At 42.9% G+C, this 17,557-nt stretch overlaps 1 protein-coding gene across 1 annotated transcript in view; it reads left to right on the forward strand.

The window, feature by feature from the left end:
* The window catches only part of LOC132817814 (regulator of microtubule dynamics protein 3-like), a 232,906-nt gene that overhangs the window by 214,684 nt on the left and 665 nt on the right, over positions 1-17,557 (forward strand). The window contains exons 9-11 of the mRNA XM_060828311.1: positions 5,783-5,881; positions 8,720-8,773; positions 9,871-9,951. Of these exons, the coding sequence (XP_060684294.1) occupies positions 5,783-5,881; positions 8,720-8,773; positions 9,871-9,951 (234 nt within the window). The remainder of the gene's footprint in view (positions 1-5,782; positions 5,882-8,719; positions 8,774-9,870; positions 9,952-17,557) is intronic.

Below are 17,557 nucleotides of genomic sequence, written 5' to 3' on the forward strand. Positions count from 1 at the left end.
AGGAAATGGCATCAAGAATGATGGAGTGTGTACCTCCTCCACATCCTTTGGGGAGCTTCAGCTGTGACTGCTTCATGTGGAGACTGTTCCACAGCTGCTGAAGGTTGCTGCTGGTCCTGGATCTGTTAAGCATCTATTTCTTCTCAATTTCTCTGCACAAATCATTGCACCAGGACCACAGTGACAATAATCTCTGCTGTGGCTGGATCCATTAGTCATAGCTCCAATGACCCTGTGTGGGGAATATCAGGAGCAGAATAGGTTCTTTGTAATGTGAGCAATCAGCTTTCAATCACACACAAATAACCATGTAGCACAATTCTCCATATTGGACATGGATTACATTCACATGGACTTTCCACATAGGGGAACTTAATCCTATGTATGCAGTACAAATCAGGTCCCCGAATGCCAGAGGAGATGTTAAGCTAACTGAAACTTTGCCCCCCCATCCCTAACTCCACTTCCCACTGCGACTTAGAAGGGCAGTGTCAAATGTTGGCAAATACAATTAATGCTGAGAGAAAATCAGCTCCATACCCTTGTGCAGGCTATAAGACTTTGAATCGCTTTGTGAAGAGAGTCCTGCCATTCATCATGTTGTCCCTTGTCTTGTTTATCGTGCCCAAGTGTATCATCTCGTACTTATCCATATTGAATTTCATTTATCATTGATCACCCTATCTGGCTGGAATGTAAAGCTATCCTCCTCACTATTTACCATCCCATCAATTCACTCATCATCCATGAACTTACTGATCAACCTTTCTACATTCAAGTCTGAATTGTTTATATATCCTACAAACAACAAGAGTCATAGAGATGTACAGCATGGAAATAGACCCTTCGGTCCAACCCGTCATGCCGACCAGATATCCCAACCCAATCTATTCCCACCTGCCAGCACCCCGAGCCCCAACACTGGACACAGACTTCCAGAGACAAAACCATTTCAACCATCAACCTCTCCTTCCTGCCACTCAGCCAAATGTGAATGCCTTTGGTTTTTCCCTTTGCTATCAATTTCTCATGTGGGCCCTAACTAAAGGAGTTCTACCCTTTCCTAATGTCCAATGTTGCGCAGAATGTGAAGTTCAAGTAAATGACATTGAATGTATTGCGTCATCTACACTCCTGGTTACCTCTTTCAAAAAATCAATCAGGTTGAGCAGAAATTATCTTCACTTAATGAACTATATTGACTAGTCTTGATCAATTCTTGCCTCTCCAAGTGCAGTTTATTTCTGTTCCTCAGACTATTTTCCAATAGTTTCCCCACCACTAAGGGTAGAGTGACTGGCCTGAAGTTTCCTATTTATCTCTTATTCCCTGCCTGAGTAAGAGCTATGGATTACATTGCTGTAGTACTATCCTCCAGTATCTAATACCTCTTTTCTGTGATCAGGGAGGAATTGAAATTTATTGCTCCTGCCCCTGCTATATGCCTTCCTTCACACTGCAGAGCTGTTCCAATGTGGTCTTCTTGGATTTGAGCTGTGACAGTTGGAGTTGACAGTATTTGTTTACATTGCCTTCCCTGAGCTACTATTCTCCTGTCCACATGTAATTTCATGTATGCACAGGGCTCCTACCCTCACAGTTAGAACATAGAACAATACAGCGCAGAACAAGCCCTTCTGCTCACGATGTTGTGCCGAACATTTGACCTAGCTTAAGCACCCATCCATGTACCTATCCAATTGCCGCTTAAAGGTCACCAATGATTCTGTCTCTGCCACTCCCACAAGCAGCGCATTCCATGCCCCCACCACTCTCTGGGTAAAGAACCTACCCCTGACATCCCCCCTATACCTTCCACCCTTCACCTTAAATTTATGTCCCCTTGTAACACTCTGTTGTACCCAAGGAAAAAGTCTCTGACTGTCTACTCTATCTATTCCCCTGATCATCATATAAAACTCTATCAAGTTACCCCTCATCCTTCGCCGTTCCAATGAGAAAAGGCCTAGCACTCTCAAACTATCCTCGTAGACCTATTCTCCATTCCAGGCAACATCCTGGTAAATCTCCTCTGCACCCTCTCCGAAGCTTTCACATCTTTCCTAAAATGAGGCGACCAGAACGGCACACAGTACTCCAAATGTGGCCTTACCAAGGTCCTATACAGCTGCAACATCACCTCACAACTCTTGAATTCAATCCCTCTGCTAATGAACGCTAATACAGCATAGGCCTTCTTACAAGCTCTATCCACCTGAGTGGCAACTTTCAAAGAGCTATGAACATAGACCCCAAGATCCCTCTGCTCCTCCACCTTACAAGAACCCTACCGTTAACCCTGTATTCCGCATTCTTATTTGTCCTTCCAAAATGGACAACTTGACAGGATTGAACTCCATCTGCCATTCCTCAGCTCAGCTCTGCATCATATCTAAGTCCCTTTGCTGCTGACACCAGCCCTCCTCACTGTCCACAACTCCACCAATCTTCGTATTGTCTGCAAATTTACTGACCCACCCTTTGACTCCCTCTTCCAAAAATTACAAACAGCAGAGGACCCAGAACTGATCCCTGCGGAACTCCACTTGTAACTCGGCTCCAGGCTGAATATTTACCATTTACCACCACTCTGACTTTGACCTGTTAGCCAGTTCCCTATCCAACTGGCCAAACTTCCCACTATCCCATGCTTCCTGACTTTCCGCATAAGCCTACCATGGGGAACCTTATCAAATGCCTTACTAAAATCCATGTACACTACATCCACTGCTCTACCTTCATCCACATGCTTGGTCACCTCCTCAAAGAATTCAATAAGACTTGTAAGGCAAGACCTACCCCTCACAAATCTGTGCTGGCTGTCCCTAATCAAGCAGTGTCTTTCCAGATACTCATAAATCCTATCCCTCAGTACCCTTTCCATTACGTTGACTACCACCGAAGTAAGACTAACTGGCCTGTAATTCCTGGGGTTATCCCTATTCCCTTTTTTGAACAGGGGCACAACATTCGCCACTCTTCAGTCCACTGGTACCACCCCCATTGACAGTGAAGACGAAAAGATCATTGCCAACGGTTCTGCAATTTCCTCTCTTGCTTCCCACATAATCCTAGTATATATCCCGTCAGGCCTGGGGACTTGTCTCTCCTCAAGTTTTTCAAAATGCCCAACACATCTTCCTTCCTAACAAGTATCTCCTCTAGCTTACCAGTCCATTTCATACTCTCCTCTTCAACAATACGGTCCCTCTCATTTGTAAATACTGAAGAAGAGTACTCATTAAAGACCTCTCCTATCTCTTCCGACTCAATATACAGTCTCCCACTACTGTCCTTGATCGGACCTACCCTCGTTCTCGTCATTCTCATGTTTCTCACATACGCATAAAAGGCTTTGATGTTATCCTTGATCCTATCCGCCAAAGATTTTTCATGCCCTCTCTTAGCTCTCCTAATCCCTTTCTTCAGCTCCCTCCTGGCTATCCTGTATCCCTCCAACGCTCTGTCTGAACCTTGTTTCCTCAACCATTTGTAAGCCTCCTTCTTCCTCCTTACAAGACATTAAACCTCACTCGTCAACCAAGGTTCCCTCACACGACCATCTCTTTCCTGCCTGACAGGTACATACATATCATGGACACGTCATATCTGTTCCTTGAAAAAGTTCCACATTTCAATGACATTCTTACCTGACAGCCTATGCTTCTAATTTATGCTCCTCAGATCCTGTCTTGCAGCATCGTATTTACCCTTCCACCCCCCCCCTCCCCAATTGTAAAGCCTGCCCTGTTGCACGCACCTATCTCTCTCCATAACCAAGGTGAAAGTCACAGAATTGTGGTCACCATCACCAAAATGCTCACCCACTAACAACCCCATCACTTGGCCCAGTACGTTACCAAGTACCAAATCCAATATGGCCTCCCCTCTGGTTGGACAATCTACATACTGAGTTAGAAAAGCTTCCAATCAATATTTGGGAAGTTGAAATCGCCCATGACTACTACCCTGTGGCTTCTGCACCTTTCCAAAATCTGTTTCCCAATCTGTTTCTCCACATCTCTGCTGCTATTGGGGGGGGGCCTATAATAAACAGCCAACAAGGTGACTGCTCCTTTCCTGTTTCTGACTTCAGCCCATACTACCTCCAAAGGCAGATCCCCCTCGAACTGCCTTTCTGCAGCCGTTATACCATTTCTAATTAGCAACGTTACCTCCCCTAATCTTACTGAAACATCTGTAACTAGGAACCTTCAACAACTATTCCTGTCCCTCTTCTATCCATGATGTCATTGTATGGACAGTGCGGAATAGTAGTGCCAGTATATTACAGTTCACTCCATGTCTACTTATAAGGTGTCCCTGAAGTCTAACGGAAACTATGGGCACAATTCAAATCCAGTTTCACATTGCATTGGACTTATCCTCCGTGTAACATCAACTCCAAATATTGTGACACCACCCCTCCAAGAAATTTGCTAGACTTATCAATGAAATTGTATTGATTCGAGATTTGTATTTCAACCTCCATGTTGGTGAGCAATGTTATAAAGTGGAAACACTGGTTTTATTGTATTCAAGAGTTTCATAAATCCAACATTTTTAACAAACGTGCTTAGCAAAAATGCAAGGACCTGCTGTAGTATTGCTCATAGTGATTCAGAATTATGAGGCTGTGATGGCAGATGCTGATATTTTCAGTCATTATTATGCAAAGTCTGGGACGTTGACTCCAGTTTGTCATCTGAAGTAATCTGAGCTCTCCTGTGATGTTTTTCAGTTACTTCTGTTTTTCAAGTAACAAATCAAAGGCTTAGGAATAATTCACTCTCGTCCCAATTTGTGTTGGTCAGTATTGCAAAGGAGTAGTAAGCAGTTGAAATGTTACTTTTTTAAAAAGGTTACAAAATAAAAAAAACGAGAAACTGTTATTATAAGTTAGAACCTTTTTTCATAAAGTGTGAACAAAATGGATTTTCTTCAATTGCTCCACATAACCACAGTAATAGTAACTAATGTATGTAGAATGTTGTAAAACATATTAAGAGGCAGTTCAGAAGCATTCCAAACCACATTTGACACCAAGCCACATGAGAAGTCATTAGGACAGGTGGCCAAAAGCTTGGTAAAAGTGGTAGGTGTTAGGAAGCATCTAACGAGAAGAGAGATAGCAAAGCTGCATGTTTTAGGGAGAAAATTCAGGAGCTTAAAGTCTAGGCATCTGAAGGTGCAGCCACCACAGATGGAGTAATGAAAATTGTGAATGCGCAGGAAGCAAAATTTGGAAAGCACAGAGATCTCTGAGGGCTTTTTAGCTGGAGAAGTCTAGAGATGGGGAAGGAACAAGGATGTGAATTTTAAAATAAAAGCATGCCACTGCCAGAAGCCAACATAGGTCTGTGTAATTGCACATTAAATAATATGCAGAAGTTTACAAATAAGGTAATAATTAAAGAATAAGACAAAAGTGTAAAAAATTTTTAGAAACATCCACTTGAAGAATCCTTAGAACACTCTGTTTTAGCCATGTGACCTTTAACAGCTTTGGTCGTGCAGTGTGTAAACATATGCCTGTTACTTTGGAGGCATGTACTAGAGTTGTAAAAATCCTAGTACTGTACATATGAAAAGGTTACATTTAATTTACAGCAATACTATCTGCTGTATCAATTCAGAAGATGTTTTTGAAATAATTTCTCACGTCAGCAGTTCAGTTTGTTTGAAATATGCCACAAAGACCTTTGTAAAATAAGTATTGTTTAAATGGTAGGTGTATATCACTTTATAAAATTTTACAAGGTACTTGAATTTTCTTTTGCAGGTAGCGCAATTAGGCTGGATCGAAAGGAAGGCAGCTGCAACTTTCTATGGAACACCTCCAAGTTCCACCATTGATGAAGCTCTAAATAACTTTTTAAAGGTGAGATCCAGTTTGATCTAAATATTAGTATTTTTATGTTGTATCGCTGATAATGTGATGGTTCTTATAATGGGGGAAAAAGCTAATGATTATCAAAAACCTTAAAAAATTATAGATATCCCTTTCAGAAAAGGGCAGGGTTGTGCACTCAGGATAATTTCTGTAATCCCAGGAAGTAATATTTTCCTTTTGCTTTAAAGGTGCTGATTCTTTTTAGTGCTCTTATCATAATCATACAACATGGAAACAGACCCTTCAGTCCAACCTGTCCACACCGACTATGTTCCCAAACTAAACTAATCCCATTTGCTGCATTTGGCCCATATCCTTCCAAACATTTACTATTCATGTACTTATCCAAATGTCTTTTAAATGTTGTAACTGAACCTACATCCACTGCTTCCTCTAGCAGTTCATTTCATACACGAACTACTGTCTGTGTAAAAGAGTTGTGCCTATGTCATTTTGAAAAATTTCTCCTGTCACCTTAAAAAATGTTTCCCCTTGTTTTGAACTCCCCTACCAAAGGGAAAAGACCCTTGCTATTCACCTGATCTATGCACCTCATAATTTTATAAACCTCCAGAAGGTCATCTCTTCAACCTCCTATGCTCCCGTGAAAAAAGTCCCATCCTATTCAGCCTATTTTTATAACTCAAACCTTCCATTCCTGGCAACATCCTGATAAATCTCTTATGAACATTCCTCAGTTTCATGATATATTCCCTAAAGCAGAGTGATCAGAATGGCACACAGTAGTCCAGAAGAGGCCTCACCAACGTTCTGTACAACATCAGCGTAACATTCCAACGCTGACACTCAAATGTCTAAGCAATGAAGGCAAACATGCTAAAGATATTCTTAACCACCCTATCTATACAAATCACAAACTTCAAAGAATTGTGTAACTGAACCCTTAGTCTCTCTGTTCTACAACACTACCCAAGGGCCTACTTTGAATTGTGTAAGTTGTGCCTTTGCTTGTTTCACCAAAATGCAATATCTCACATTTATCCAAATTAAGCTCCATCTGCCACTCTCAACCTATTGACCAAATTGATCAAGATCTCTTTGTAACCTTAGATAACCTTCTTCACTGTTCACTATACCACCAATTTTGGTGTCATCCACAAACTTATTAACCGTGCCTTCTTTATTTTCATATAAAGAATTTATATAAATGATAAACAAAAGTGGACAGAGGCCTCCAGTCAATAAACAATCCTCCACCATTATTCTCTGTCTCCTGCCATTAATCAAATTTTGGTTCCAATTGACAAGCTCACCCCAAATCTCATGCGATCTAATTTTCTAATTAATCTACCATGCAGAACCTTACCAAAGACTTTGCTAAAGTCCAGGTAAACAATGTCCACCGCTTTGTGGTCATCAATCTTCTTGGTTACTTTCTCAGAAAACGTAATTAAGTTTGTGAGACATGATTTCCTCATACAAAACTATGCTGATTGCCGCTAAACGTTTCTTGCCTCTACAAATGTATATAAATAACTTCTTTCCAAATCACTTCCAATAACTTACCTACAACCAAAGTCAGACTCTCAGGTCTATAGTTCTCAGGCTTCTCCTTACATCCTTTCTTAAACAAAGGCACATTAGTCACTCTGCAGTCATCCAGCACCTCACCTGCAATTATCGATTATAAAAATATTTCATCCTATCTGGGACAGAGAGCTTTTTTTGACTTAGTAAAAGGAGGTCTCTTCCTCTTGTATGTTCTTGCCTTTGATCATTCCCTGTCTTTTTCCAGAAGTAATCTTAACCTGTTCAGCTGGATTTCAGACCACCACTCCCAAAACAGAGCAGCAGCTATGAAAGCCAGGGAACCTGCTAAAATCCAGCAGATGCTACATAGGAAGCTGGCAGCTTCACCTGCACAGGCTTTTATAAAGCAAAGGCGGGACCTTTTTGTGACTCTTTTCCCCTATTGCAGGCATTCACGGCAAGGTGATTTTTTTTTTCCTTTACCACCAGTTGCCAGCCTCTCAAAGCAACCATCCATAACCCCACATTGCAGGGGACTGCCAGCTTTGTGCTGGTGATATTCCTCCACTTAGCTTGGTGTGAAGTTCCAGCGATAATCTCCACTGGGGACAGTGTATGGACCCAGTAATGATCACTGCCTTTGCGCGGTGCTGCTGGGATCACACAGCTGTTGGTTATGTGACTAGTTCAGATCGCTAAGATGGGACATGAGGGGCAGAAATACCATCTCAATTTCACTGATGACCAATTGGTTATTAAATACTAATGGAGCAGCCACTGGTTGCCTGCACCTCTTCCACGGCTATGTCCGAGCCCAGGTGTCCACCAACACCCTCAATACTTTCAGGGAAAGGTGGGCACCACAGGGAGTTGAGTGCATTATTTCCCCTTGCAACTCTATTTTGATGTAATCCCTGCCCCCCCCCCCCCACCACCTTCACTGTTTGATCATGCAACATTGTCCTCTGATGTGAAGGGCATTGCTTGTCACTGGCCACTCAGGTGTTTCCTTTCTTCCTGGTGGTGGAAACTGAATAAAGATTGGTATACCTGTTGTCTTTCACTGTGTCTCACACCTGCACACACACAACATGGGTGCTGGGGAAAATATAAGCACTACCACATTTAGGCAGTAATGTGGGGGTAAAGTAAAACAAAATAACCAGAAAATTCAGAATATCCTCCATTTAGGGCACTTAAAAAAAAATGGAGCAGCCATTCTTCCTCATTGTTCTTTTAGCCGGAAGGGGCTTAAATTCATGAGCAAAACCATTCACAATCATAATCCATCTGCTACTGTAACTAAACAAATGTTGTTATTTTTATCCTCTACAGGCTGAAGAATTGAAACCAGGATATTCCAAAGTGAACTCGGTCTACATTGCAAAGGTAGTCTAGTGCCAATTTTCTGTTTGCTTAGCAGTGGGATAGCTAAAGGGGTTTTGGGATGCCAATTGGCCAAAGCATAAAATTACTGCACTCTATTGTAAAGAGTACAGATACAATTGTGTTCAATGTAACAGAGGTTCAAAAGGCTGACTGAGGGCTTTTGGGGCTCGCACAGCATTAACAACGATGATACTTTTGTCATCCTATCCAGTTTACAGTAATAATTTCTGTCAATTTAGATCCAAGCCAGTGGGTGAGACAGGAATCTAAATATCTTTCTTTGTGGTTGGAGTTTATTAATTACTCAAGTTTATAGTTCCTTCCACTCAATAATTCTACCTGCTATTCTTTTATATTTATCTATCTGGCCAACTAATTCATCAGTTAACCCGAATCACCCACTAAACTACTTCCAATTTTAACAGTTTCTGACAATGTATTGGTCATCAGAGTTTTTATGGAATGTATTTACTAGGCTTTCTTTATTTCACTGAAACGTAAGCAATAATCCATATTCTCCAATGCATAGTTATTTTCCCCACCCCCTTCCCTTTAACAATTATTGTCCGGTCTGCTTCCAGACATACTGCCTCCAATCCCCACAGTTGACTTCACTAACTTCCCTATCACAGCTGGAGCACTGGACAAACCCTACTTCAGTTTCATTGAGTTGCCATCTCACTGAGGCTAATTTCTCCTGATTGAATCTTAAGGATCTTGTTTAGTGGTAACACATCCCTTATGTTAACATAATGAGCCCTGTTTTATTCACTCAAATTTACTTGTGATTTAATCTTAACTTTTGTAAATCTCTTTGATAGGGTATCTTCCAGAAAACTATTATGATGCCCTTCTAATTACATCGTAATGCCCTTGATAAAAGACTTGGGTAATTTCTGTCCTGCTAATGTCAGGCTAACAGATCTGTAGAACCCCATTTTCTCTCTTCCTTCTTTCTTAAATAGCGGAGTTATACTTGCTTTTCAATCTGCACAAACCATTGTAGCACTCGGAGTTTCAGAAGATGATTTTGGCTATAGTATTCACCAAGTCTACTCCACTTACTGTAACTAATTTAACTTTTCTGGTATTCATAGTGCTACAGGGATCTTGGGAGCTATGCCACTGCCCTACATTGGCTTGAATTAGCATCTGCATTACCCATCAAATCTAAGGAGGTAAGAATAATTCAGCACTCGATTAGCATCCTTTTTTCCTTTGAAAAAAACATATTATCAAGTTAGACAGAAGTTACTATTTGCAAGTGAGTTATGTCAGTACAGGCCCATTTAAAATTATTGTAATTTATTTTGACAGTTTTGCAATATTGAACTTCACTTCTGCAATAGAAACCAGTTTTGAAACACTTGGTATGTCTTTTGTTGAATGCCACACTGTTCTTTTATATCTATGTAGAATTTTTATGTAATAAAAAAGGATCACCATTCAAATCTTTAAGCCTGTTCTGCCATTCAGTGAGATCACAGCTGATCCATATCCTACTCCACCTTGGTTCTGTATCCTAATGTACCTCCTGTTTTTAGTGGATGGAAGTTCCACATTTTGTGTGCAGAGGTGTTTTCTAACCTCTCTTTAGAACAGCCTGTCTCTGATTTTAAAGTAATGGCTCTTTGGTTTAGACTCCCCCATCTACAAACAAAGTTTCTCTTTATCTCTCCTATCAATTCCATTCAAAAGCTGGAAAACAGCAATTAACTCACTCCCTAATCTTTTGTACTCCATAAAGAAACAAACTTAGTAAGTATTGCCTATCCTCAGGTCTTTCCTGTGACATTTTGTTTTGGAAGTGTATACATGTGCAGATGTGAGCGAGGACAGTAAACAGCTCAGTTATGATTTTCATTGACTGCCACTGAATATTCAACTAACCTGCTGAGTCACAGTTTTTGACAGTACACAAGTTTTTTCTAACACAAAAGGACTGCCAGTACTGTATTACCATAGAATGGTTACAACACAGGATGCCACTTGTCTCTTCATATCTGTGTCATTTCTTTGCAAGCGCAATTCAGTTAGTTCTGCTCCACTACCCTTTCCCTATTGTAAGAACTTTTCCTCTTCAAATGATTATGCAGTTCCCTATTTCAAAGATGACTGAATCTGCCTCCACTAATCTCGGACAGTTTATTTTAACTCCTAACTACCACACCCCTCCAACCGTAACAAGGACAGAACGCCCCTGGTGCTCACCTTCCACCCTATCAACCTTCGCATAAACCAAATCGTCTGCCGACATTTCCGCCACTTCCAAAAAGACCCCACCACCAGGGATATATTTCCCTCCCCACCCCTTTCCACCTTCCGCAAAGACCGTTCCCTCTGTGACAACCTGGTCAGGTCCACGCCCCCCTACAACCCACCCTCCCATCCTGGCACTTTCCCCTGCCACCGCAGGAACTGCAAAACCTGTGCCCATACCTCCTCCCTCACCTCTATCCAAGGCCCTAAAGGAGCCTTCCACATCCATCAAAGTTTTACCTGCACATCCACTAATATCATTTATTGTATCCGTTGCTCCCGATGCAGTCTCCTCTACATTGGGGAGACTGGGCGCCTCCTAGCAGAGCGCTTTAGGGAACATCTCTGAGATACCCGCACCAATCAACCACACCACCCCGTGGCCCAACATTTCAACTCCCCCTCCCACTCTGCCGAGGTCATGGAGATTCTGGGCCTCCTTCACCGCCGCTCCCTCACCACCAGATGCCTGGAGGAAGAACGTCTCATCTTCCGCCTCGGAACACTTCAACCCCAGGGCATCAATGTGGACTTCAACAGCTTCCTCATTTCCCCTTCCCCCACCTCATCCTAGTTTCAAACTTGCAGCTCAGCACTGTCACCATGACTTGTCCGGACTTGTCCAACCTGCCTATCTTCTTTTCCACCTATCCATTTCACCCTCTCCTCCCTGACCCATCACCTTCTCCCCCACTCACCCACTGTACTCTATGCTACTCTCTCCCCACCCCACCCTCCTCTAGCTTATCTCTCCATGCTTCCAGCTCACTGCCTTTATTCCTGATGAAAGGCTTTTGCCCGAAACATCGATTTCGCTGCTCGTTGGATGCTGCCTGAACTGCTGTGCTCTTCCAGCACCACTGATCCAGAATCTGGTTTCCAGCATCTGCAGTCATTGTTTTTACCATGTGTAAAAATGTCTTCATGTTATCTTCTTCTGCTTCTTCTGTAATTCTTCTGATAATCACAAAACTTGTATTGCTGCATCTTCCAAATGTGTGGCCCCTACTACCTAAAAAAACAAAGACAGCATATACCACAACCTGCAAATTCCCTTCCTAGTCTCTTACCAACCTGACATGAAACTGAACCGCTGTTGTTTCATTCTCTCTGAGTCAAAATCCTAGAAACCCCTATCTGAAGCACCTTGCAAACCGTAGAAAGTAGTTCATCACCACCTTCTCAAGGATAGTTGGGGATGAGCATAATACCTCATAATTTTGAATACGTCCTTCAGAACTCCTCTTAAAAATCTAAGAACAACTCAGCTTCTCCATATTAACCATTCAACTGAAGTCTCTCATTTCTGGATCTATATCTGTATACTGTTTCTACACTCCCTCTAATAATTTCACATTTTTACAAATGGGCAGTGTGCAAAATATAACACAATGTGCCAAATTTTCCGAGTCCCGAATAGATAACTTTGAAGGTGGAATGAGAGGAAAATTCAATCAACTTGTATGAGGTCAGTCCTGCTAATTGTTTCCACTTCCAGGCATTTGTCCCAGAGGTGAGCTTCCAATACCAGTAGCTAGCTAATTAGGACACTTAATGGAACAATAAGCCCCTATTGTAGAAACAGATTACAATTTTTCCTACAGTTTCAGGATCACCTACAATGTCAGATGACCAGAAATAGAGATGAGGCAGATCCACGGTGGCAGTTTTGAACCACAAATAGGCTATCTATTAAATTGCTGGCATCATATTTGCAGGGCTATAGGGTGCACTTTTTTCCAGCAAAAGACCTGCAACTGTGTCTTATTGATTGAGGTTACAAATCACACAACATTAGGTTACAGTCCAACAGGTGTATTTAGAAGCATTAGCTTTTGGAGCACCTCCACCTGATAAAGGAGCAGCGCTCTGCAAGCTAGTGCTTCCAGATAAACCTGTTGGACTACAACCTGGTGTTGTGAGATTTTTAACTTTGTCCACCTCAGCCCAACACCAGCTCCTTCACATCATTGTTGATTGAAGTTCCTGTTAGGTTGGCCGTAGCATCTGCTGTCTGCTGAATACGCCTGAAGGTGCCATTTCCGCTCCTGTTTCTTGCCTCTCAGCTGCGCCGTTCCTGTGAAGGAGATTCCATGTACCTTCATTAATTTCTACACATAAGCCTCTCTATGTTCTTCCACCCGTTTAGAATTATATCTTTATATGGGATGACCTCATTCACAGGTTTGATCTCAACACTAAGGAAGGATGGACTTTTTAAAAAATGTATCTGTTCAGATACACACTGGAACAGCGGGACTTGAACTAGATCTCCTGGCTCAGAAGTAGGGACACCACTATTGCACCACAAGAGACCAAATAAAATCCCAGTAAGTCTCGGATCCATGATATTCTTGTAACTTTGCACTGAGAGAGTCTATCAACCATCCCATGCAGACATCTAATAAATTCCCCACATATCATCGAAAGTAAACATGTTCTGCTTGCTCTATACTCAGTTGGACTATAGATATTTTATAATTGATCTGGTTAGAGATGGTATTACACACCTTTGGAGGGGAACATGAACTGGAGTCTTTTGGTTCGAAGTAGGAACAATACCACTGTACCACAATGGCCTAGCTCTCCAGTATAAATAAGAAGATACTTTCTAAACAACCTATTCAGAGTTGTTATGACAGACCTTTGGAGTAAGTGGGACGTGAGCTTGAGCCACCTGGCCCAAAGGTAGGGAAACCAGCACTATGGAAAAGGGCCCATCCTCCAGCGTTAATACAGCCAATTCTACACAACAAAAAAAACAGAGAAGTGCAGATAAGATCAGAAGTGGGAATGTTCGCCAATGATTGCACAGTGTTCAGCACCATTCGCAACTCCTCAGATACTGAAGCAGACCATGCTCAAAAGCAACAAGATCTGGACAATATCCAGGCTTGGGCTGACAAGTGGCAAGTAACATTCACACCACACAAATACCAGACAATGACCATCACCATTAAGAGACACTCTCAACACCACCCCTTGACATTCAATGATATTACACTGTCAATGTCCTTGGGGTTACCAATGACCAGAAACTCAACTGGACTCACCACATAAACATACTGGCTACAAGAGCAGGTCATAGACTAGGGATACTGCAGTGAGTAACTCACTTCCTGACACCCCAAAGTCTATCCAACATCTACAAGTCACAAGTCAGGAGTGTGATGAAATATTCCCCACTTGCCTGGATGGGTGCAGCTCCAACAACACTCATGAAGCTTGACACCATCCAGGACAAAGCAACCGGCTTGATTGGCACCACATCTACAAACATTCGATCCCTACACCATTGGTAGCTCAGTAACAGCAATGTGTACTATCTACAACATGCACTGCAGAAATTCACCAAAGATCCTTACACAGCGCCTTCTGAACCCACGACCACGTCCACCTATTAGGACAAGGGCAGAAGGTATTTGGGAAGACCACCACCTGCAAGTTCCCCTCCAAGTCACGCACCATCTGACTTGAAATATACCATTGTTCCTTCACAGTAGTTGGTCAAAATTCTGGAATTCCCTCCCTGATGGCAATGTGGGTCAACCCACGGCAAGTGGACTGCAGCGGTTCAAGAAGGCACCATCACCTTCTCAAGGACAAATAGAGATGGGCTATCAATGCTGGCCAGCCAGCGATGCCCATATCCTACAAATCAATAAAAAAGAAAGATTCTGGAAATCAGAAACATGGACAGAAATTGCTGGAAAAACTCAGCAGGTCTGACATCATCTGTGGAGAGAAAGCAAAGTTAATGTCTAGTGACCCTTCAGAGATACTGCCAAACCTGCTGAGCTTTTCCAGCAATTTCTGTTTGTGTTAAAATTACACTCTCCTCAAGTTTTATTTGCCAGCAACAGTAGGTTGCTGTGAGGCATTCTTTTAAAATTCATTCGTGGGGCCTAGGTCTTGCTGGCTGGCCAACATTTATTGCCCAACTCTAGTTGCCTTTGAGAAGGTGTTGGTGGTGAGCTGTCTTCTTGAGCAGCTCCAGTTCACATGTTGTATGTAGACCCACAATGCCATTAGGGAGGGCCAGGATTTTGACTCAGTGGCAATGAAGGAACAGTGATACCTTTCCAAGTCAGAATGGTGAGTGGCTTGGAGGGGAACTTTCAGCTGGTGGTATTCTCATGTATCTGCTGCCCTTGTCCTTCTAGCTGGAAGTGGTTGTGTATTTGGAAGGTGCTGTCTGAGGATCTTTGGTGAATTTCTGCAGTATATCTTGTTGATAGTAAACATTGCTCTTAACTGAGCATTGGTGGTGGAGGGTGTGGATGCTTGCGGACATGGTGCCAATCAAGTAGGCTGCTTTATCTTGAATGGTGTCAAGTTTCTTGAGTATTGTTGAGCTGCACCCAGCCAGCTAAGTGGGAAATGTTCCATCACATTCCTGACTTGTGCTTTGTAGATGGTGGACTCGCTTTGGAGAGTCAGAAGGTGAGTTACTCACCTCCGTATTCCTTGCCTCTGTTCTGCCCTTGTAGCCACTGTGTTAATGTGGTATGTTTCTGGTCAATGATAACCTCCAGGTATGTTGATAATGAGTGATTCAGTGATGGTAACACAATGAATGCCAAGAGGTGGTGGTTAGGTTGTTTGGAGATGGACATTGTCTGGCATTTGTCGAGAGTATGGTGCTAGAAAAGCACTGCAGGTCAGGTAGCATCCAAGGAGCAGGAGAATCAACGTTTTGGGCATGAGCCTTTTATCAGGAATGAGGCTTGTGGGCCCGGGGGGCTGAGAGATAAATGGGAGGAAGGTGGGGCTGGGGGAAGGTAGCTGAGAATACAATAGGTAGATGAAGGTGGGGGAGCAGATGATAGGTAGGCAAAAAGGGTGCTGAAAATATGTTGCTGGTTAAAGCACAGCAGGTTAGGCAGCATCCAAGGAATAGGAAATTCGATGTTTCGGGCATAAGCCCTTTAGGCAAAATGAGTGGGGCAGATAGAGGGGAAGGACAATGGAGGGGTCAAGAGGGCGGTGCCAAGTTGGAGGCTTGGGACTGGGATAAGGTGGGGGGAAGGGAAATGAGAAAACTGGTGAAATCTACATTAATCCTGTGTGGTTGTAGTGTCCCAGGGCAGAAGATGAGGCATTCTTCCTCCAGGCATCGGGTGGTTAGGGTTTGGTGACAGAGGAGACCCAGGACATGCTGCATGTCCTTGGTGGAATGGGAGGGTGAGTTAAGGTAGTTGGCCACAGCACGGTGGAGTTGGTTGGTGAGGGTATCCCTGAGAAGTTCTCTGAAACAATCCGAGAGGAGACCACATTGGTAACGGATACAGTGCACGGCATTTGTGGAAGTACAGGTAGATTTCTGTCGGATATGGAAATTTCTTTTGGGGCCTTGGGTGGAGGTGAGGGTGGAGGTGTGGGCACAGATTTTGCAATTCTTGCAGTGGCAGGAGAAGGTGCCGGGAGTTGGGTGTGGGCTGATGTTGGCGGGGGGTGAGTGGCATGGATCTGACAAGGGAGTCGCAGAGGGAATGGTCTCTCCAAAACGCTGATGGGGTGGGGAGGGAAATATAATAGTAGTGATGGAGTTTGTGTGGAGATGGTGGAAGTGGCGGAGGATGATGCAACGTATATGGAGGTTTGTGGGGCGGAAGGTGAGAACCAGGGGGGTTCTGTCCTTATTGCATTGGGAGGGTGGGATTCAAGGGCGGAGGTGTGGGAAATGGAAGAGTTATGCTGAAGGGCATCATCGACCACATGGGAGGGGAAATTGCAATCTTTGAAGGAGGAAACCATTTGAAATGTTCATGGCTCTTGGTCTAGGAGTATGGTTCTCGTTCCTTTCTCCCCATTGTCTGGCATTTGTGTGGCGCAAATGTTAATTGTCATTTGTCAGCCCAAGCCTGGATATTGTCCAGATCTTGTTGCATTTGAACATGGACTGCTTCAGTATCTGAGGGAGTCACGAACGGTGCTGAACATTGTGCAATCATCAGTGAACTTCTCACCTTATAATGAAGGGAAAGTCATCAATGAAGCAGCTGAAAATGTTTGGGCCTAGCACACTACTCTGAGGAACTCCTGCAGAATTGCCTGAAGCTGAAATGACTGACCTCCAACAAACCAGAACCATCTTCATATGTGACAGGTTTTATTTTAAAATAGAGTCTCTCAGATTTTCATACAAGTCAAACTTAAGATGGCTACCGTCCTAAAACTGACACATCATGCTTCCATGTTATCTACTGAGTTGCTTTGGTCTGGATTGTAGTACCACCTATTATCATCATATCAAGCTAATTAGTTTTAACTGTCTTATCTTTCAATTTCGGTAGTTCTCATTGGCAGGTTGCGGTGAGCTAGGATGAGCTGCTCACACCTCCAGATAAACCATTGTCTGGAAGTTTCTGTTTAGTTGGTTTTTTGAATTTCAACAAGGTATCATGATTTCTTCCTGAGATTAGTAGTCTTGCCTCAGTGCCAGCTCAATCCTCAAGGGTAATCATGTGACTTTTGAGAGCCATTTTGTGAGTTGCTGTGATCCATTTTGAAAGGTCCAATTAT

This window comes from Hemiscyllium ocellatum, chromosome 8 (assembly GCF_020745735.1).
Source record: "Hemiscyllium ocellatum isolate sHemOce1 chromosome 8, sHemOce1.pat.X.cur, whole genome shotgun sequence".
Classification (NCBI taxonomy): Eukaryota; Metazoa; Chordata; class Chondrichthyes; order Orectolobiformes; family Hemiscylliidae; genus Hemiscyllium; species Hemiscyllium ocellatum.